Source organism: Camelina sativa, chromosome 9 (genome assembly GCF_030686135.1).
Source record: "Camelina sativa cultivar CO46 ecotype springtype chromosome 9, ASM3068613v1".
NCBI classification, from domain to species: Eukaryota; Viridiplantae; Streptophyta; class Magnoliopsida; order Brassicales; family Brassicaceae; genus Camelina; species Camelina sativa.
Window position 1 is genome coordinate 27,874,243 of NC_141888.1, and position 23,246 is coordinate 27,897,488.

The 23,246-nt window shown below is 37.4% G+C and overlaps 1 protein-coding gene and 2 pseudogenes across 1 annotated transcript; all 3 read right to left on the minus strand.

Moving 5' to 3' along the window:
• Positions 1 to 2,697: 2,697 nt before the first annotated feature.
• Positions 2,698 to 3,347, minus strand: LOC147938887 (uncharacterized). The gene is made up of 2 exons (XM_087464339.1): positions 3,081 to 3,347; positions 2,698 to 2,982 (listed from the first exon to the last, which is right to left on the minus strand). The coding sequence occupies exons 1-2, from the start codon at positions 3,282 to 3,284 to the stop codon at positions 2,698 to 2,700; spliced, it is 489 nt and encodes a 162-aa protein (XP_087320465.1). The 5' UTR covers positions 3,285 to 3,347.
• A 577-nt stretch (positions 3,348 to 3,924) lies between these two features.
• LOC147938888 (uncharacterized) lies at positions 3,925 to 4,909 on the minus strand (annotated as a pseudogene).
• A 12,990-nt stretch (positions 4,910 to 17,899) lies between these two features.
• Positions 17,900 to 18,555, minus strand: LOC147938889 (uncharacterized; annotated as a pseudogene).
• Between the last annotated feature and the right edge of the window lie 4,691 nt (positions 18,556 to 23,246).

Below are 23,246 nucleotides of genomic sequence, written 5' to 3' on the forward strand. Positions count from 1 at the left end.
TGTCTACGACTTAGCCTACACATAAAAAAAAAAGAGAGAGATAAAGCAGGAAGACATATTTAGAAAGGCCAAAAACATTGGACAGAAAATCGAATCTATGAGACTATAATAATATACCCATCTCAGTACATCGAGGCTTGCGAAATTACATAAGTTGTCTATACAAAAGAACTAAAAAAATACATTTCAATATACCACGGTAGCATGTAACTTAGTGATTTATATCAAAACCGCCGCCATGCATGTATCACAACTTGAATTCAAGCTCGACAGTGTTGTAAACAATTACACTACAGGAAATGAAGGTATTCGTAGCGTCCAAAAACCGCTATCTAAAGCTACTATAGCGTTATTATAAACGTTGTATCTCCGCCCGTTATAATAGGTCTGACACTTTACATAGCGTTTTCCTCTTTGGCTATGGTATCTTTTTAATACATAGCGGTTTTAAATATGCAATCGTTAAGTTTACAATAGCAGCTGTTGTTTGCTATATATAGAGTTAATTATTCTATTATGAATTACAATAGCAGTTAATATATGGTTATAGATAGCGTTTTCTTACGTATAGTTTTATATAGATAGCATTTGTATGAAACTATAAAATACGTATAATTTTGTACAGATAGCGTATTTTTACGTATAGTTTATAGCGTTCTTGTAGAAGTATATATACGTAATTTGTTTATACGTAACAGTATTTTGTACTATTAAATTATACATTTTATAAAAATAATGTATTGTACAAAGGAGTATTTTTATAATCAATTTTTTACAAAAAATAAAATAATAAAATAAATAAAATACAAAAAAATTGTTTCTTTACTACTTCCTAAATATTGGCCCTCATCACTTGTTTTAGCCCATAAAAAAGCTTCAATACAAAACGTGAGCCTCTTTAGCAAATTTGTAAACCAGAGCCTCTACACCTTTCCACTTCCATTATAGTTTTCCTCCACTTGTATACGAAGTCAACCCAGAAACAATCTATACACAAAACCATGAATTAAGGGTATTATTAGCAAACAATTGTGCAGCAATAGGCAAAATCATAAATTCAATACAAAATTACTTTGAAATTCGTGGCTAGCTGAAGCAATAGGCAAAATCATAAATTCAACAAATCTGGAGTCCAAATAAGAATCAAGCTCAAACTATTCCAAATGAGAAGCATATAACTCTATCGAGAAGAGAAGGTGATGTTTGACTCAGGAAGAGAAGGTGAGAAAGCGTAAACACCACCGAGAGACCAAAACACAACAAAACTGCGAGTGGGGTTTACTGTCAAACAAATAAAAAGTATTAGATTCAGTTGAACAAAACTCTTATAAACAATTTTCTGTCAATTTTTGGTTATAAGAACCCATGTAAATTATAGTACCTTCGACAGAACATTCTTCGTCTTCGTCTTCTTCATTGGTTCTCTCAGATTCGAGTCGGAGATGGAAATGAATTTTATGTTTGAAGAAGTATGTTGCGAGAATTTTTTCTGAATCAGCCAAGAATTAATTTTGTTCTGAATTTTGTTCTCAGTCGATGTCGAGGAGATGAAAGGATGAAGAGAATGTAGAGGCGATGAACGGATGAGATTTCATTAAACAAGATTTCATCACAGCCTTTGGTTGGGCGATGAAAGGATGAGATTTCGCCACATCATGTATCCGAGTATTACTCAATTATTGGATTGAGTAAATTGATCATGTATTAAATCCGATGAATGGCTGAGATCTCGCCACATCAGCAATCCGAGTGAAACATTATGAATGGCTTATTTAGTTTATAGGCATAAAAATGTGTTTTACTATTTATATAATTTTTTAAAATATATATATTAACGAATTAATATGTTTATGAGTTATTTACATGATTAGATAATTTTTTCGCAATTTAAAAAAATATTTTGCAACTTTTTTAGAAATTTGAAGGTAACACATATGATTGCCTTAGAATACATGTACACTAATCTTCTTATTGTGTAAATCATATTGTTGAAACACATTAATGATGTTATAACTAATAAAATGATAAATTCATTTATGTTATAATAGTATACTTTATATCATTAATATTAGTTACTATATAAAACACTAAACCCTAAACCCTAAAACTAAACCCTAAACCCTAAACCCCAAACCCTAAACCCTAAATTATTTTTAAAAATGAATTTTAGTTATGTTATTATTTTTATAATTAATATTATTACTATTTCAAACAAATATAATCCTAAAACCTAATCCATACATTTCATACCCTTAATTCTATACCCTAAACTCTTTAAAATTATAACTTTGTTATTATTTTGTAATTATTATATTATAATTATCTATTTATGTCTTTTTGACTTTTCTTTTAGAAAATTCGAAAATCATTTAAAATATTATGTAATTATAATATTTATTATTTTGTTATCTATTTTTTAACTTTTCTTTTAGAAAATTCGAAAATCATTTAAAAATTTTAAAAATCTTTAAAATCATTTAACTTGAAACCTATAGTACATGCCTAAAAATAATTAATTCAATTTTTTCCAATTAAAATGTTTTAAGTATTAAAACATTATTGCCAAGATACAACATATAAATAGTAACATGAGAAAACAAAGTCAAGTACATGTAATAAAAGAAAACACAAAGTGTTCGACACTTAAAACAATAAATTGTTCGACATAAAGGAAAAAAACTTAGTACTTAAGAAGTTTCAGAGATAGACTATCTTGTCATTAGGCCAAGCAACAGTTGTGCCTTGTGCATCTACGATGAATTGCACTTCTGAATCTGGCCTCCACACTTTAGCATTATCAATCATTGAAACATCAACCCAGACCTTGCAAGCATTTGGTCCTAAGGGTCTGTTATGGACTGTCTCTGCAGGATCAGTTGAACACACTCGGCCCTCTGCAACTGTTTTTTCAGAATTTTTGCAATCCAACAGGAAGCACTTCTTGTTTTTCCCTTTGCTGGAACCAGAGTTTGAACTTGCATTCTACCACATCAATAACACAATCATAACACAATCATCACACAATCATCAGAAAGTCATCTTTAAAATGAAATACACATCATAGCAACATCAATACTTACCCCAGGCGAGCTTCTCACTGAAGGCACCTCTGCATTTTGACTGATGCGTTTTATCTTATTAAGTGGCCATTGGATTTCTCTATACTGTGCATCAGCCATCAGAAGGAGTTCAGATGTTGGTCTCCACAGATAAGACGCATCCCTCAGAACAAGATCAATCTTCACAATGCAAGCATTCATACCAATAGGAGTGTTGTTTATCATTTGTTTCGGATCAGTAGAACACAAAACACCCTCAGCAATACATTCACCATCATCAGAATTCCAATCAAAAAGTTCGCATCTTTGAAGTGACTCAGCTGATATGGTATCCTAATAGTGATTCAAATATATTAGAAACTAAAATTTTGATTCTAAGTTGTGATAAGAAATTAAATAAACTATTAAGATTACCTTGGAACCAAAAGTTATGTTTGGACTTGTTGAGATGTCTTCATCCAAAATCACCTTATCACCTTGCCAGGGAATTTTGAGTCCCACAGCTTCCCCAAGTGTGATAATGTTTTGTGTAGGCCTCCACAATTGTGAGCCTGTGTGTATTACAGATTTTACAATAACAGCTGCAGCATTAGGACCAAGTGGAATGCGACCAATCTTGTATAGTGGATCGAAAGAGCAGAATTCTCCTTCACCGACAACGATATCTTCATCTGCAATCCAATCTAGCAGCTGACACCTAACTCCTCCACTAACATGACTTACACCAGATTGAGCTCCCACATTATCAGATTTTTTCTAACAATAAGATATGGAACTGTTAGTTAAATGAGATGTCTTCTAATAGCCTCATATATAGAAACTATTATACTTACCGTTTTTCCAGCTAAGACATTGACCATATTCCTCAAGTCTTGGACTTCGCTACGCAATTCAGCTTGTGTTGCTTCAAGTTTCTGTACATGTGTGTCTCTAGTCCATTGTTGGAATGCCAACGCAAGTCCTCAGCCTTTCTTTTTGATCTAAACATCCTCTTCAATCTGTCTTTGATAGGAAAATACCGAAGGACCTTTGCAGGAATGCCTTTCTTTTCCTCACCACTATGTTTATCCATTTCCCATCTTGATGCAGTACATCTAGGGCAGCTTTCCATCTGAGCATACTGTTTCCGATACAGTATACAGTCATTCTTGCATGCGTGTATGACATCATAACCAAACCCAAAAACCTTCAAGAACTTTTTCATCTAAGCAGTGGACTTTGGAAGCACATTATCTTCTGGCAACATGTCTTTAATTGTCGTCAATAGCTGATCAAAGAAATTCTCTGACATCCCACTCTTCACTTTGATGTTGTAAAGAACTGTTATTGCAGAAACCTTGTTATACTTGTGACACGTTGAGTATAGTGTAGTTTCAGCATCCTCTAACTTTTCCCTAAACTCTGCTTCTTCTGTAGTATACGCCTCAGATGGATGTTCATCACCAACTTCAGACTCAAAATAAGCTGTCCTTATCAAGTCATAAACCTCTTCCTCTGAAGTTAGAACATCTCCAGATGTGCTCTCTCTCCTGTCCCCATGATTAAACCAACATGTATTCCTCTTGTACTTCAAATCCATACCTCTCATCACAAGATGATCCACTACAGTATCTAGGAGCTGATGGCAAACATTCCGACAATCGACACTTGGACAGAGAATCTCTGCAGGATTACCAATACTACTTGATGCTCCATACACAAAATTCTTTGCTCCAATCTCATACTCAAGGCTATTCCTAAGATAATAATTTAAGAAAAAAAACCAAAGTTCAGAATCACTATAAATGAAACCATCTATGAAAATAACAGAGAGATGCATACCTTGGAAGCCAAACCCATGCCTTGTCCATATTAGACCAATACGACCCAATCTCCACCACTAATTTATACATACATTATCATAATAACTTTAATGATCAAACACTCACATTAGACACAAAATGTATAACAAAAAGGTAGAGAAATAATATCTTACACAATTCAAAGAACAAGGTAGGAACGGACAAAAAGTTTGAAGATTATGAATCAAAAATCTGCAAACAAAAAAACGACATGGATTATCAGAATCATTACAACACAACTAATCTTTAATTGAACAGCTACAAAGCCGTAAATACCTTATAGTTATTGTACTGAACAGCTACAAAGCCGCAACTACAGATCCGAAAATCCAACTACAATTCACAATTACAAGCCAACAAAATATCATCAGCAACTGGTAATGACCAGAGAGCAGCAGGAAAAATCGAAATAAGCGTAGAAAACTAGAGACACAAGAATTGATTTCTATGTTCTTTACATGTATAAACTTTTCTGAATCTATGCATCACAGAAACAAGACAGTAAATAAGAACTTATATAAACTCGATTCTCTAGCATTATTTACTAGAGTCTTTGACCTCTCAACAACAATCAGACAAAACTGTGTCAATTTCAAATTAGCTTCATACAGAATCTAAACGCAGACAAAAATTATGCAAAAGCACAGATTGAAAGTTGAACACCAAAATCACATAAGAAGAAATCGATTCCAATCATACAAACATCAATCCAAAACCCAATTACTTCAGAAACAACTGAAACAGACCAAACCCAACACGAAATAAAAACTAAATCGTTTAGAAAAACGAAAACCCATACATATTGTTTACCTTATGTATCAAATTCGGCGATCGATATGAGAAGGATTAGACTGAGCGGGATCGATAGTGGAAGAATCAAGCAAATTGGGATCTATGGTGTTTCAGATTTCGATCTATGGAATCAAGCTATTGGGATCTATGGGATCAAGAGAGACAAGAGAATAGAGACGAGATCGAGAAAAGAAAAACCTAATTAGAAAACCTTTTGTTTTCTTTTTTTTACCCATGCTTTTTTTTTTTTTGTCTTTTTCTTCCAATTTTCGAGCCAATGACAAATTTGGTTCCCGGGTTAACCTACAATAACGTTTTTAGTTTACCGATGCTATAATAGAACTAATACTAAGCGCCACTCTGAAATAATTTTTCGCGCTCCGCCTACCATAGCGTTTACCTTTTGGAAAACACTATCTATAGTTTCTCTATACTCAGTTATAGCGGAAAAATAAAAAACGCTATAATGTTAGGGTGAATTACTCAAATGTTACTCATTTTAGGTAATATTACCAGAATCTACAAAAAACTTTTTATTACTAGAATATTTCGGGTATTTTCAAAATACCCAGCGTGCCCCTATTTTATGTTACCGGAAAAAACGTTATTACAAAAATGCCATTGCCACGTCAGACGCCACGTCAGAAATCGCTAACGTGTACCATAACTCAGCCGTAACGCGACACAGAGTATGTTGCGGCTGAATTATAGGTATGTTGCGGCTGAGTTACTCAAAAAAACATTTGAGTAAGAGCGGACGGCTGACTTATGAAAATCTGGCTGAGTTACGCTTATAAGTCAGCCAAGAGTTATGGCTGACTTATTAAATTTGGCTGAGTTATGCGCATAACTCAGCTGTAGTAATGGCTGAGTTTTCACCTGATGGTTGAGTTGTCAAGATTTTGGCTGAGTTATCGCTACGACACGGTTGAGTTGTCAAAATTTTGACTGAGTTATCACAACGACACGGCTGAGTTGCCATTTTCCGACTGGCTGAGTTATGAAAAATGGATGACTTATGAGATGTAGTTACGGCTGAGTTATGGTAAAAAAACTATAACTCAGCCGTAATAGGCTGACTTATCGACAAGTCAGCCGTTTGACGGCTGACTTATTGGCAAAAGATTAATTACTAGAATCTTTTTCAGTTACGGCTGACTTATCAAACGATACGTCTGAGTTACATATTTTCAGGTCATGAAGCGGCTGAGTTTGGCAGCAATTTTTTTTGCTTTTTAATTACTGTAATGTTTTTCGTGTTGTGGCTGAGTTTTAGTTAGGCTGAGTTATGGTATTGTTTCATGGCTGATTTGCCACGTCGGATGCAGCATCCATGTCAGCATTCCATGTCATCATCTTTTTCTCCGGAAATACAAAACGTCGTTCGACTCTGGTTCTTCAACTGGTTAATAAGTGAACTATTTTTCCTTCTTATTCACCTTGTTCTTCTACTTCTTCTTTACTTTCTTCTTCACACCTTGTTCTTCTACTTTTGTTCTTCTCCACCTTGTTCTTCATTATATTTCATGGATCCAGTGCCAGTACTAGTTGTGTCCGGTAATTGGATAAAGACACAGAGATATGTATTTAACTCCGACGAGAGAGGGTGTATAGTTGTGCAGATAGATGGAGGCACAACATACGACAAGCTTGTTAAGTTTGTTCTTGAAGACTACGGATTGGACTCGTTTAGACATGAGCTAAAGCTGAGCTACATGTTCTCGAACAGGGCAATGAAACATATGGCGCATGATACTCCACCAGTTTTTGTCTCCAATGATCGACAGTTGCAATGTTTTTTGGGTCTATGGAAAACCGATCAGCTACGTCTCTGTGTAGAGTTTTCGGCGAAAGAGTCTACAGAAACTAGTGGAGCTAGAGGAAGTATGATTCGGCGAAGCAGAGACTCGAAAGCAGAATCTACCCCCGAAGTGTGCGGTGGGGGATTTGAAGGCACTTGTTTTGATTATGGTAAGATTGTTGACAAAGAAAACGAAGAAGAAGCTGTTGAAGTAGCATCTGACGAAGAAGAAGACGATGAATTTTCAACCCGATTTGATGTTTTCGACGACTCCGATGGTGAGTCATCTGATGACGAGAAGTTTTCTGTATTGGGCGAGCCTCAGAGTACAGTGGAAGACCCACCTACTCCGCCTCCTCAGAAGAAAGCTCATAGAGATGATAACTTTGCCGGATCGAAGATGAATCCGGAGGCTATTAGGTTGGAGGTGTCAACGCTAAAAATTGCTGTAGGACAACGATACAGTAGCAAAATGCAGTTCAGGAATCACGTGAAACTTATTTCGGTTAGGGATGGATTTGATTTTAATGTACCAGTCTCAAATCCGAGACAAGTGGTTTTTAGGTGTTGGGTTAAAGGATGTATTTGGAGAGTTCGTGCATCTGTACAAGGGGATGACCCGGATTTTCATGTTTGTGTATACGATTTGGAACACACATGTTCTGTGACGGAACGTTCTACTAGATGCCGTCAATCAACAGCTGATGTACTGGCAGGTCTTTACAGGGACTATCTTGGTGATCTTGGTCCGGATGTTAAACCTAAAAGTGTCGGAGTCATTTTCAATAAGCAATTTAGTCTAAAGGTAATTACTATGTTTCGACTGACTTATTGATAATAATGGTTGAGTTATAGGTATGTATAGGCTGAGTTAATTATTGATAACAATGGCTGAGTTATAGGTATGTATAGGCTGAATTATTTACATTTTACGGCTCATTTATTGATTATTTAAGGCTGACTTATTCGAATGTATCGGCTGAGTTATTTATATATTATGGCTGATTTATTAATTTGTTGGTGTCGACAGATGGGTTATTGGAAGGCATATCGAACGCTGCTGAATGCAAGGCAGATCCATCAGGGAACTCCTGAGGAAAGTTTTAGCGAGTTGCCTTCTTACATATTCAAGTTAAAAAGGGAAAATCCGGGTACAGTCACGCGTCTTCAAATAGGTGATGAAGATAGATTCAAATATGTTTTTATTGCTTTTGGTGCGAGTATTGCTGGGTTTGCTTTCATGCGCAAAGTTGTTGTTGTCGACGGAACGTTTCTCCATGGTAGTTACAAAGGGACACTTCTAACAGCCCTAGCTCAGGATGGTAACTTTCAAATTTCCCCATTAGCTTTCGCTGTTGTTGACACTGAAAATGATGAGTCTTGGCGTTGGTTCTTTACACAACTCAAAGTTGCCATTCCAGATGAAAAGGATCTTGCGGTAATCTCCGACAGACATCAGTCAATAGGGAAAGCGATTCGTCAAGTGTATCCGTTGGCTTCACGTGGAATTTGCACTTACCATTTGTATAAGAACATCTTGGTGAAGTTCAAAGGAAAACATTTGTTCCCTCTGGTGAAAAAAGCGGCAAAGTGTTTTAGGCTAACTGATTTTAATGAGGCTTTCAATGAGATTGAAGCACGTCATCCCGAACTACATGGATACCTCCAACGAGCTGGTGTCCGAATGTGGGCGCGTGTTCATTTCCCGGGTGAAAGGTACAATTTAATGACAACGAATATTGCAGAATCAATGAACCATGCACTGTCAAATGCTAGAAGTCTTCCCATAGTTCAACTTCTAGAATCGATACGGGATATGATGACCAGATGGTTTTCTGAACGGAGAGAGGATGCGAAATCGCAGCAAACAACGCTCACTCGAGGTGTTGAGAAACTATTACAGGTAATTTTACATAAGTCAGTCGTCAATGTTGATAACTCAGCCGTAACAGTTACCATATCTCTGCCGTAATTGTTTCCTTATCTCAGCCATTACCATTATAGTTTCCATAACTCAGCCATTGTTGTTTCAATAACTCAGCCATAATTGTTTTCATAACTCAGCCTAAAGCGTTTTGTTTTTTGTTCTACTCCCTTATAGGACCGTGTCACCGGAGCAAGACTTATGGAGGTACAAACGATTGATGCTGTACGTGTTCAATTGAAATATGGATCATCTTTGCATGTTGTAAATTTAGAAATAAAAAGTTGCACATGCCGTCTTTTCGACCACGAGAAAATACCATGCATCCATGCAATCGCAGCTGCAGAGCATATGGATGTGTCTCGTATATCCATGTGCGATACGAAATTTAGGAGTGTCGATTTGGTTAACGGATGGGCTGGTTCAATCATGCCTCCAGATGAATCATTCCCTGCTCCTGAAATTGTGGATAATCAGAAGTGCTTGCCTCCGATTGTTGTGAACCAGCCAGGAAGACCAAAGAAGCGTAGGATTAAATCATCTTTGGAAGTTGCCACTGAAAATAAACGCCCTAGGAAGCAACACGCATGTTCGCGATGTAAGCAAGTTGGGCACAATGCGAAAACTTGTGCTCTATAGTTTATATTGTGTTATTACTCATCTGTCAAAGTATTATTTTGTGGTATTACTCATCTGTCAAAGTATTATTATTTTGTGGCATAACTCATCTGTCAAGTAGTATAACTCTGCCATAACACACTATAACTCAGCCATAACACACTATAACTCAGCCATCACATGAATCGACGATATATTTCGTCCTGTATCATGATAACTCAGTCGTAATAAACTATAACTCAGCCATATAATCAGTCGTATAAATCAGTCGTTTGATTGTTTCTTTGATAACTCAGTCATGACATGAATCGACTATATATTTCGTTTTCCCGTAAAAGCTATAACTCAGCCGTAAATTTTATAACTCAGCCATGACATTAAACTTCACTAAAATCGTTTGATTAGTTTCCATTACACTTCATCCAAACAACAACAAAAAATATATATAATAACAACGCCTAAACGAGAGATCTCTGGTCGGGGGAGCCCGATCGAAAAGTTTCGCCACCAACCCTCTAGCGTTATGGATGGTCCTGCAATCGCAGAACGGGAGCTGGGCCAGATACGTCAGTCTCCAATGGTTCCTCCACTGCGAGTTCGTTCACCGCAATTCGACAGAAATCTCGTACCCGTTGTAAGGCCTCTAGCCTTTCGATTGGCAATCCGGAGCCTCTGGACATCATGTCCTCTATAAAGGCACATGGGCCTTCAAGAAGATGGCGCTCGCGGAAGGCTTCACCCGACGACTCCAGGAAATTGACGTATCGGATTAACCTAGTCAAGCAAGCTCGATAGTCCCAGACATCCGTCACGAACGGGAAGGCGGTTTCCCTCAGGGGTTCGCGATCGCCTTTCTGGAGATCGGGTACATCCATCTGATCGACCAGTTCTTTGCACGCCTTGTGCTCATCAAGTAGACGGACCATTCGCCAGTGTGCCAAGAAGTAACCTTCGACGATAAGGTCTTCCAGGACTAGAATGGTTCCCTCTAAACGGTAAAAACGATGGAGCTGGTCAAGTTTCAGCCGAAGCGCCCGAATATACGCGCCCATCCTCTTTCGCCGAGCTCGGTACTCTCGGAGTTCTAGCTGAAGGGGAGACACACCAGGGTCGACAGTATTTGAGTTTGGAGCGACCTCACGAGATCGGGACGTCTCTCCTACCTCCTGTGGAATGGGATTTTCCGGCTCCCGATTGCCGGATGCGGCGGCTATCCTTTCCCGGGCCTGTCTTAGCAATGCGGATCGAGTTCTTGCTGGCATCCTTCTATTTCTTACGCTGGTGGAAGTTCGAATGATTTATTCCCCAAACCTTCATCCCTATTTATATAGAGTCATGGGATGTAACCGCCGCTGAGTCCACCAATCAGACTGCAGCGAAAATTCTGCTGTGTCCCGAGAATAACTATAAAAGACCGTGCAACACATTTAATGAAACGCGTCTTTCGTTTTCCCGTAAAGCTATAACTCAGCCCTTAAGCAATATTTTGGCAAGTTAACCTAATAATTACAAAAACATTTCTTTTGATAACTCAGCCATATAGATCAGTCGTTTGTTTTCATATTGTCTTTTTCGATAACTCAGTCATAACTCACTATAACTCAACCATGACATGAATCGACTATATCTTTCGTTTTCCCGTAAAGCTATAACTCGGCCGTTAAGCAATATTTTTGCAAGTTAACCTAATAATAGAATCGACCTTTCTTTTGATAACTCAGCCATATATATTGTTCATTTTGATAACTCATCCGTTATTTACTATAACTCAGCCGTCACATGAATCGACGTGACCTTTCGTGTTCCCGTAAAACTATAACTCAGCCAATACATGAGAGTAGATACTAAAATGTGGAAGCATGAAAGGTGGATACATAGAATTAGCCGAAGAAAAAAGGGACGTTTAATACATGAAAAAGATGGGAAACTATACGAATAAATGGAAAACAATTATTTTAAAATAAACAGAAATTAGAGTCACAAATTGATAAGGTAAAACTGGAAATCACTGCTAGAAACCCTAAAGGATCTTAGAGACTTTGAGGGACAACCACCAAAGGTAACAGTTTTTGCACTTGATTTCAAAGTCTCCGAAGCAGAGAGAACGGGAACACATCACAGCACAAGTGGGTGAAGGGAGTGGCGGGCTGTTAGGATAGCGATGGGAGGCTGAGTATGACTTTTTCCGGGCCGTATCAAAACGAGATAAATTATCCAGAAAATAATTACCACTTACAATGGCATCCGAAGACATCAGAGGATAATGATTTGCATCAAACAGCTGGAGATATAATGGATGGCCATATCCTCATTCCCTTGACAAATACTTAGTACCCCACATGCTAAGGTGGCATGACCATCGGCCGGTACAATACGACTGAGAATATCAATCCCACGCTGGATATCTCTATCCTCAGCCACAACCCTTAGCCCTTCGAAGTAAATGGCAATGGGGTTGCCGGCGTCAAAGCATTTGACGAAGAAAGGCCTGTGCCGCCCTTCATTTTGGAGGCCACCATCAGGGGCATTGGATGTGTTGATTTCTGATGAGGGATCAGTACAAAGGCAATAGATAGCAGTTGTCTTTAGAACTTCATCACTATATACTGCATTTTTCTCCCTACGACCAGCCCTTAAAATAGAACCAAGTGCGGTCCATCCACCATATTCTGCAGCATTTTCTGCAACAAGGGAAACGATTTTGATGAAAACGTCGTCGGGGAGATCCGGCATCTTGGGTGCTAGCGCGGACATAGTGTTGAAAAAAATAATTTTATTCTAGTTTGTAGTTGAGAGGTAATAGACTAAAAACGGGAATATTATAACTCAGGCACTTGGTTCTATTTGTAGTTGAGAGGTAATAAATAGACTAATGATTTTAGGGTTAAGCATATTTTGGCGGGAAACCATAAGTTATTCATGTAATAGACTAATAATCCTAGTGATAACTCAGCCGTCAAGTCATATATATATTTCAGCCATCACTTACTATAACTCAGCCATTACATGAATATACGAGACCTTTCGTTTTCCCGTAAAACTATAACTCAGCCGTTAAGCAAAATTTTGGCGGGAAACCGTAAGTTAACCTAATAATAGACGCGACCTTTCTTTTGATATCTATAACTCAGCCATCACATGAATCTATAAAACTATAACTCAGCCGTTAACTAATATTTTAGCGGGAAACCATAAGTTAACCTAGTAATCGACGTGACCTTTCGTTTTTCTATTGTTTTTCTTTTATATTCTCTTAATTCATTGTATCGTATTTTGGTGGGAAACCATAAGCTATTCATGTAATAGACTAATAATCCTAGTGATAACTCAGCCGTCAAGTTATATATATATATATATATATTTCAGCCATTACTTACTATAACTCAGCCATCACATGAATATACAAGACCTTTCGTTTTCCCGTAAAAAACTATAACTCAGCCGTTAAGCGATATTTTGGCGGGAAACCGTAAGTTAACCTAATAATAGACGCGACCTGTCTTTTGATAACTATAACTCAGCCATAACATGAATCCGTAAAAATATAACTCAGCTGTAAAGCAATATTTTGGCGGGAAACCATAAGTTAACCTAATAGTCGACGTGACCTTTCGTTTTGCCAAAAGTTAACCTATTGTTTTTCCTTTAAATTCTCTTAATTCATTGTATCGTTTCGGTTTCTTACTCATTGTATCGTTTCCTTCTTCTCCGCTCACAATATATTGCACCTACAAATCTCCTCTACAACCAATATCAATATATCCTTCGATCATTGCATATGTAAGTCTCCTCTCCATCCCCTCTCAATCTATTGCATATTTTCCGATCATTGCACCTATCAGTTGGTGACGGTTGTTTTTATTTTGATAGCCGAGCTATGGACGGAGAGGGTTCCAGTAGGGGTCAAAAACGCAAGGCAGACGAAGCATTATCGCCAGCAAGAGTCCCAGAAGCTTACGAGTGGGAAGAGGAATCACTAATGGGTGTGTCCGAAGCCTTTTCTCAGACAAGGGCCGCGGTCGAGGCGGAGTCAAAGCGTCGCTACGCAGAAATTCTGCGTATGATGGATGAGCATATGAAGAAGAAGGAAGAGAAGACCGTCCTCGTGCATCAAGTGGAACTAATCGACGCTCAACTAAACCAACTGAATCAAATCTTGGCTGGAGAACTTGTCGACTTAGCTACAGAGCACAAGAAGTTAGAGGAGATGAGAGAGATTGCGGAGGCCGATGCTGACCTGTGTGTGGTTCCTCCTCCTGTTGATTGGGATTAACTAAAAGCTCATGGTTCCTCCTCCTCTTAATCGGTTTTTAGAAGTTAATTCCATTGTAATGTCGTCTCCTCTTCTTTATGAACCCTGAACTTGTATGATTTTTATTTCTTTTTGTAATGTTTCATATTAATATAACTCAGCCGGTATTATGATAAATCAGCCACTAAAGATTTATAAATCAGCCGTCACATGAATCGTTGAGAGTTTTCGTTTTCCCATAAATATTGTAACTCAGCCGCAAAGTCATATATATCAGCCATTTATTTTCATAAAGTTTCTTGAGGTAACTCAGCCATTCTCACTCTAACTCAGCCGTAACATGAATCGGTGTGACATTTCGAATTCCCGTAAATATGATATCTCAGCCGTCAAATCATATATATCATTCATTTACTTTCAAATTTTTTCTTGTGATAACTCAGCCATAAGTCACTATAACTCAGCCGTTACGTGACCTTTCGTTTTCCAATAATGGTTATAACTCAGCCGTAAAACGATATTTTGGCGGGAAACCATAAGTTAACCTAATAATTTTAAAATCCAGTTGTTGGCGGGAAACCATAAGTTAACCTAACAATATTAATATTTAATTGTCGAGTGATGTTCTTCTTCTTAAAAACGAAAATCCCCAAATGTCGAATGCTTAAACCCTAAAAAATCAAATTCTCGTAAATCATGAGCAATGTATCTGGAGATTCGAGTTGTGCATCAAATGTCCGAGAGAGAGGACGAGGTACATTTGTTGGCGTACCTAAGAGATGTTGGTGTGGAGAAGCAATCGTGGCCAAAAATTCGAAATCGAAGTCAAATCCTTGTCGATGATACTTCCGTTGTGGGTATGCAGCTGCGAAGAAGGTAGAGTCTGTTCTTGGTTATGTTGAATCTGTTCTTGTTGGTTTATATTGAATCTGTTCTTGTTCTAATTGTTGTCTCCATCACCTTGATAGCTTATGAATGATGAACACGTCTTCAAGTGGGTCAATGAGGCACTGTTGGATGAGGTAGAGTCTTTCTCTGTTCAAACTGAAAAACTACAAATGGAGCTTGGGAAGGAGCTATTTGAGAGGGTTGAAGATGCAAAATCAGAATTGAAAGCAAGGATGAAGGTTATGATAGTTGTGATAGTTTTTGGTTATATAATCATGTTTGGTCTATTTAAGATAGCAGGATGAGATAGTGTATGATGGGATTATGTTTCCATAATGTTGTTTGTTAATGGTTATGGATTCCAAGCAAACTAATGTTGTTGTTAGTGGTGTTTTATCAATCTTTTTTACTAACTCAGCCATATATTTACTATAACTCATCCATAACTCACTATAACTCAGCCGTCACATGACTTTTCGTTTTTCCGTAAATATTATAACTCAGCCGTCAAGTCATTTATATCACTCATTTACTTTCAAGTTGTTTCTTGTGATACCTCAGCCATAACTTACTATAACTCAGCCGTCACATGACCTTTCGTTTTCCCGTAAATATTATAACTCAGCCGTTAAGTTATATATATCATTCATTTACAAGAGTATATCTGGTTTTTAGAAAGTTTTAAAAGGTTTTACAAATTGTTTATAATGATATACTATATCAATTTTATTTGCTTTTCTAAAAGCTTTACAAGTTGTTTCTAATATTAAAACAGTAGACTCTGAATAAAATATTTTTTAAAATAGAGTTTACAAGAGCAGTGACTGAAATATTTTAAACACTCCCCCTTCATAAGGAGTGTTCACCGGTCCGATTAGGGTGGCCTCCCAACGGAAAATGTCGTCATCAACAGTTACTAAAAAAAAGTCAAACACTCAGGATGGGAGCGGACCGTATAGATCGGACTCCAACGGTTCTTCCACCACCAGCTTGCTCAGTTCAGATCGCCAGATCTGACAATCCCGCCTTAAGGATCCAAGCCTTTCCATCGGCACTTCCTAGCCCTTGGACACCATCTCCTCCAAGAAGGCACATGGACCTTCTACGTCATGGCTTTCGCGGAAGAAATAGTCCGTTGACTCCAAGTGGTTGATGTACCGCCTCAGCCTCTCCAGGCAAGCTCGGTAGGCCAAGACTTCCGTGTTGTGCGGGAAGTCAGAATTACCCAAAGGTTCGTAATCACCTTCGGGTAAGTTGGGCACCACCATACGGGAGACCTGTTCTACGCAAGAGGCATGCTCAGCAAGTAGACGAGTCATGCGCCACTTCGCCAGAAAAAAACCTTCGGCGATGAGCTCATCCAGGACTCGGATAGTCCCTTCCAATCGGCAGAGACGAAAGACTTGCTCGAATTTAAGACGAAATGCTTTAATATAAGCGCCAAGTCTCTTGCGGCGAGCTCGGTACATCCGGAGTTCCCTTTGCAAAGGATTAAAGTAACGGGATCGAGACGGAGACTCTTGAGGGGGGGCATTATCCGACGCATTCGGACCGAAACCGCTAGTTCCAGCGGCTGTCAGTTCTCGGGCCCGTTTCAACCATGCAGATCGGGTAGTCACTGGCATCTTTGCTAGTTTCGTTCTAGTTTGGAATGCTCTTAACATTTCCAACCCTTTCCCTATTTATACTAAAACTTGGAACGCAACCCCCATTGATTCCACTGCCGGGAAACCATAAGTTAACCAAATAATAGGCGGGAAACCATAAGTTAACCAAATAATAGAACGTGTAAAAATCACTATAAGTCTATAAAAATCCTACATTACGGATTTATAATTGGTACGATATCTCAGCCATTACGGATTTATAAATCAATATATATCAGATTGTTTCTAGTGATAACTCAGCCATAACTCAGCTGTCAAGTGAAAATATCAGCCATTACTCTTTTGATAACTCAGCCATAATTCACTATAACTCAGTCGTAACTTGACCTTTCGTTTTCCCGTAAATAATATAACTCTTTTGATAACTCAGCCGTTATAATATATCATTCATTTACCCGTCAAGTCATATATATCACTCATTTACTTTAAAATTGTTTCTTGTGATAACTCAGCCATTACTCAGACGTCACATGACCATTCGTTCTACCGTAAATATTATAACTCAGTCGTCAAGTCATATATATCACTTTACTCAGCCATAATGTTACTATCTCAACCATAACTCAGCTGTCACATGAATCGACGAGACCTTTCGTTTTCTCGTAAATATAATAAATCAGCCGTCACATGACCTTTCGTTTTCCCGAAAATACAATAACTCAGCCATAAAATCATATTTTGGCGGGAAAAAATAGTTATATGATTTGGCGGTATTACGGTATCAAGGCAACTAACACCAGTTAGACAACACCATTTTAGCTGTATTACGATATCTCAGCCATTGCGGATTTATAAATCACTATAACTCAGCCGTTATATTAATCGACGAGACCTTTCGTTTTCCCTTAAATACCATAGCTCAGCCATACATTAGTATAACTCAGTCATTTGCTTTCAGATTGTTTGTTGCGATAACTCAGCCATTACGTTACTGAAATATTTAATAAAAAAAGGAGTTTACAACAGCAGAGACTGAAATATTTAATTAAAAAGAACAAATATAAGATAAATTATTCAAGAGTTCTTAAAAATAGATTTGAACTATTTAAGTTCATATTCAGTTTCCACTCCCAGCATATTGATTAGTCATCTCTCTAGCCATGGCGTCAAACCTTCTCCTATCAGATTTGTAGAGGTTAGCAAGGTATTCAATGGTCTGTTCCTCATCATTGACCTCTGGTTCAATTAACTTCTCCACTAATTCCTTGAAAACCTTAACAATGGACATGGGAGTCCACCAGTCGCGCCTCAAACGTTTTATGTGAATGCCTCCCCTATCTGCTACATTTGGGTGGCAAATTCTTGTAATGAAAACAACCTGCATAATCAAGAAATTTTATTTAAAAAACTATTGAGTTGCTGCAAAAAAGGAGTACTAATAATCATGCTTGCTAAAATAAAAAGGAGTATAATCAAAAATAGATACCTTGGGGGGACTACTTGGGTAATCAGGTAGAAAAGTAAGCCTAAGTTTAAACACTCCCCCTTCATAAGGAGTATTCACTGGTCCGATTAGAGTAGCCTCCCAACGGAAAATGTCGTCATCAACAGTTACTAAAAAAAAGGCAAACACTCAATCTCTTTTATCCTTAACAGTAAAACAAATCTACTCTGAAGATGTATGTGTTTACCTGCTGTGATGTTTGGCGAAAGATCCCTGTTCAGACATCTCAGATCAGTCCTTATAAGGCTTGAAGGAGAACGACGGGCCATTTCTGACGGATTGAAGGAAGAATGTAAATAGATTTTTCGAATCTGAGAAATGATTTAGGAGTTTTCGTGAGACAAATGTTTGATGAGTAAGTCCGATAGCAAAAAGTATTTATAATACGCGAAACGTCGCTTTGGTTTACAAAAAGTACCCCTTCGGCTTCATAAGCGACGCTTCGCGTATTACGCCTTCAATCAATTACGGTTTTACAAGTCTCTGATAGCGCTGTTTCGAACTATAACTCAGCCTTAACGTTACTATCTCAACCATAACTCACTATAACTCAGCCGTTACATGACCCTTTATTTTTCCGTTACTATTATAACTCAGACGTCAAGTCATATATATCACTCATTTACTTTCAAATTGTTTCTTGTGATAACTCAGCCATGACATGACCTTTTTTTTCCCCGTAAATATTATAACTCAGCCGTCAAGTCATATATATCACTCATTTACTTTCATATTGTTTCTTGTGATAACTCAGCCATTAAAGAGAGGAGAGGAGATACTAAATTGTGGAAAATAGGGACCTTTAATACATGAAAAAAGATACTCGCTTTTAATACAAGAAATGGAAAATAATTATTTTAAAATAAACAGACTTTAGAGTCGCGAGTTGATAAGGTAAAACTGGAATTCACTACTGGAAACCCTAAAGGATCTCAGAGACTTTGATGGACAACCACCAAAGGTAACAGTTTTTGCACATGATTTCAAAGATGTCTCCACAGTGGAGAGGAAGGAGACCGTTGAGATGATGGAGACCGTCTTCTAAATAACACATCACAGCACAAACGGGTGAAGGGAGTAGCGGGTTGTCAGGATAGCGAAGGGAGACTGTGTATGAGTTTTTTCGGGCCGTCTTATAACGAGATAACTCAAACATAAAATAATTACCGGTTAACATGGTATCCGAAGACTTCAGAGGATAATGATTTGCATCAAACAGCTGGAGGTAATGGACGGCCATATCCTCATTCCCTTGACAAATACTTAGTACCCCACATGCTAAGGTGGCATAACCGTCGGCTGGTACAATACGACTGAGAATATTAATCCCACGCTGGATATCTCTATCCTCAGCCACAACCCTTAGCCCTTCGTAGTAAATGGCAATGGGGTTGCCGGCCTCAAAGCATTTGACGAAGAAAGGCCTGTGCCGCCCTTCATTTTGGAGGCTACCATCAGGGGCATTGGATGTGTTGGTTTCTGATGGATCAGTACAAAGCCAATATATAGCAGCTGTCTTTAGAACTTCATCACTGTATACTGCATTTTTCCCCCTATGACCAGCCCTTAAAATAGAACCAAGTGAGGACCATCCACCATATTCTGCAGCATTTTCTGCAACAAGGGAAACGATTTTTATGAAAACATCGTCAGGGAGATCCGGCATCTTGGGTGCTCGAGCGGACAGAGTGTTGTAAAAAATAATTTTATTCTAGTTTGTAGTTGAGAGGTAATAGACTAAAGTAACGGGAATACTTGTATATATACAGAGATGGAATAATATTATATTATTTGGTTGGACCAGAGTACAAGAAAGTTTTCCCGTAAATATTACAACTCAGCTGTAAAGTGAATATATCAGCCATTACTCTTTCGATAACTCAGCCATACCTCACTATAACTCAGTCGTAACATGACCTTTCGTTTTCCCGTAAATAATAGTATAACTCAGCCGTCAAATCATATATATCATTCATTTACCTTTAAAAATTTTCTTCTAATAACCCAGCTATTACTCTCTATAACTCAGTTATAATATGTCTTTTCGTTTCCCGTATATATTATAACTCAGCCGTCAAGCGATATTTTGGCGGGAAACCATAAGTTAACCTAATAATAAACGCGACCTTTCGTTTTTCCTATTGTTTTTCCTTTATATTTTCCTCATTCATATGTCTGACTCTCTTTCATCTCTTTCATCTCTTCTTCGTTTCTATTGTTTCTCTTTATCTTCTCTTAAATCACAGATCTGTCTATCTGTTACATCTTCCTATCGACATGGAAGTTGTTCCTCACATCGATGGACAGTTTTTTAGAGATGTCGAAGCGATCATCTGCGCCACTGGTCGAGAGAATATTCCGGTTCTAAACCCTGGTGTGGGTTCCTTGGTTGACAAAACCACTGTTACGTGGTTCAAGTTCCTTCACGTTCTCTCTATCGCGATCGGAGGAATACTTCAACACAACTGGTACCATGCGTGGCCGACGTACCGCTTGATTCCCTTCCACTTTAAGAGACGGTGGTTTCTCCTCCTCGCGGTAAGATCAATAAAACAAACCATATTGATATTATTCTTTACTCTTATCGTTCCTTTCCTTCAATTGTAGCGTAAATACACGTGGGATCCAAAGCATACTTTAACGGTCTGGACGCAGTTTAATTTGGTGGCTAGAACGATATTCTGATCCCAGATACGTGCTCTCAGGAGGATATGGGCGAGTGGTGGCAATAAACCCAAGATGCTGACTAGCATAGTTTGGAATGATTTGGTCGATATGTTTGAAGAATTTGGCCCAGATGACGTCAGTTTCAAAAAGTGATTGTCATTGTACTTTTGTGTCGTCTTCTACATGAACTAATGAACTATGAACTACGAACTATGATTTTGTGTTTTTTTATTTTTTTATTTCGTTTTGTTAGTACTTTCATATTAATATAAGGGAAGGGAATCAGTCGTTATTACGATATCTCAGCCATCACAGAATCATAACTCAATCATAAAGTTCAATAAGTCAACCACATTATAGAATAACTCAGACATCACTTTACCGTAACACTTTGAATAATTATTTTAAATTTAGATTTGAGTTATAATAATTTTAATTTAAATTGTCGGACAAATACTTTTACAAAAAATAAAAATGCGTGAAACGTTTTAATAATATCGAGAGACGTTTTAATACTTTAAGAAAAATAAAATTCGAAATTCGAATAATAATTATTTAATTATTTGCAATAATATCTTGTGATAAAAAGCTCACTTTATGAATTTATTATGCGTGTGGATTTGAGCAGGCACAGAATTAGTGATTTTTCACGCTTCCCTAACAACACTTTTTGTAATATCGAGAGATGTTTTAATACTTATTAGTAATCTGACAGAACAAAAGACCCAAGAAAGAAAGAAGAATACGTTTTCATATCTTCATATTATTGAGAAGACCCTAAACAATAACTCAGCCATAACGTTACCATAACTCAGCCAACCCCAATTTAGAATGACTATATAACCGACCAAACCGATCCAAACCGAAAACTAATTTTTCCATTATTTTCGGTTAATTACGGTTATATTCGGCTTGCTATCGGTTATATTAAGTTAATCGACCTAATTTGGATAACATTTGGGTTATTTATGGTTATATAGTCGCCTAACCGACACATAACCAGAAATAACCGAAAAGTAATTTCAGAATTTTTTTAAAAATTTGAAAAATGGTTATCATATTAGTATATCCAAATTACCACCTTAAACCAAACACAATATAACCAAAACCAAACTGTTATATTCAAACCCATAATATTGGAAATATGAAACATACATATCTAACCCTAACCCTAACCCTAACCCTAACCCCTAAACGTCATGTGTTGTATGTTTTACACATCCTTGGTGAGAATGTGTAAAAATCAATCTTTGTCTATAATTATTACTCTTCATTGCTTATAGTGATTGTAATATTCCTTTTTTCATTCTATATTTTAATTTTGAGTTATAATAATTATAATTTACAAATATTTCATAAGTCAGCCGTTTATGTCGACAACTCAGCCGTATCAGTCAAATGTTTGAGAAATACTTTTATTAAAAAATTTTTTTTTTAATTCAAATTCAAATTTTAAATTCTTTTTAAATAAAAAATCGCTAAATCTTACTTATTAAGCGTGTGGTTCTTAACAGTAAACATAATTATTATTTGTGTCTCTCCAACAACACTTTTTGTCTTCTCGAGAAGGTATATAATAAATTAATATACCGTAAACGATAACTCAGCAATAACTTTACCATAACTCAGCCAACCCCAAATTAGAATGAATAAATAACCGACCAACCGAACCAAACCGGAAACTATTTTTACATAATTTACAAATATTTCATAAGTCAGCCGTGTGAAGTATGTAAATCAGCCGTAACTTAACCGTAAACCAGCCATAATTTTGAAAATAGACAAATCAAAGTTTTACAAATCCAAGTACAACGAGATAACAAACGAAACGAAGGAAGGACATAATGCATTATTTAATCTGGATCAAAAAAACCAGGTGCCTCATTGTAGATTTCTGCAGCCATTTTAACCGGTATAGCCTGGATATTTTGATCACTGATTCCATCGAAAGACACACCAAGCGCTAGACATTCAATAAACTTTAAAGCGTACACGCCACAGTCACCAACCTGTACGTTTTGAGGGACCTTGGAGGCACTCTTCCTCCTGAAACCGAACTGACTGGCAGTAGGTGTACGAATTTCGTGAGGAACGTTCGCGTTCATCATTGCTGGAATCATCCGTGTAAACGCCCTACAATCATTCAGCATTTTAAGCTCACTCTTTTCGGTTACTTGTCCCACGATGCTATCATAGCAATCAATATGCCTTCTCTTTAGATCCACGTGCAGCGCCACCCAGTGATTGCCTCCAGTTTGTGGACAAATATACAGGTGATCCACATCTTCTATCC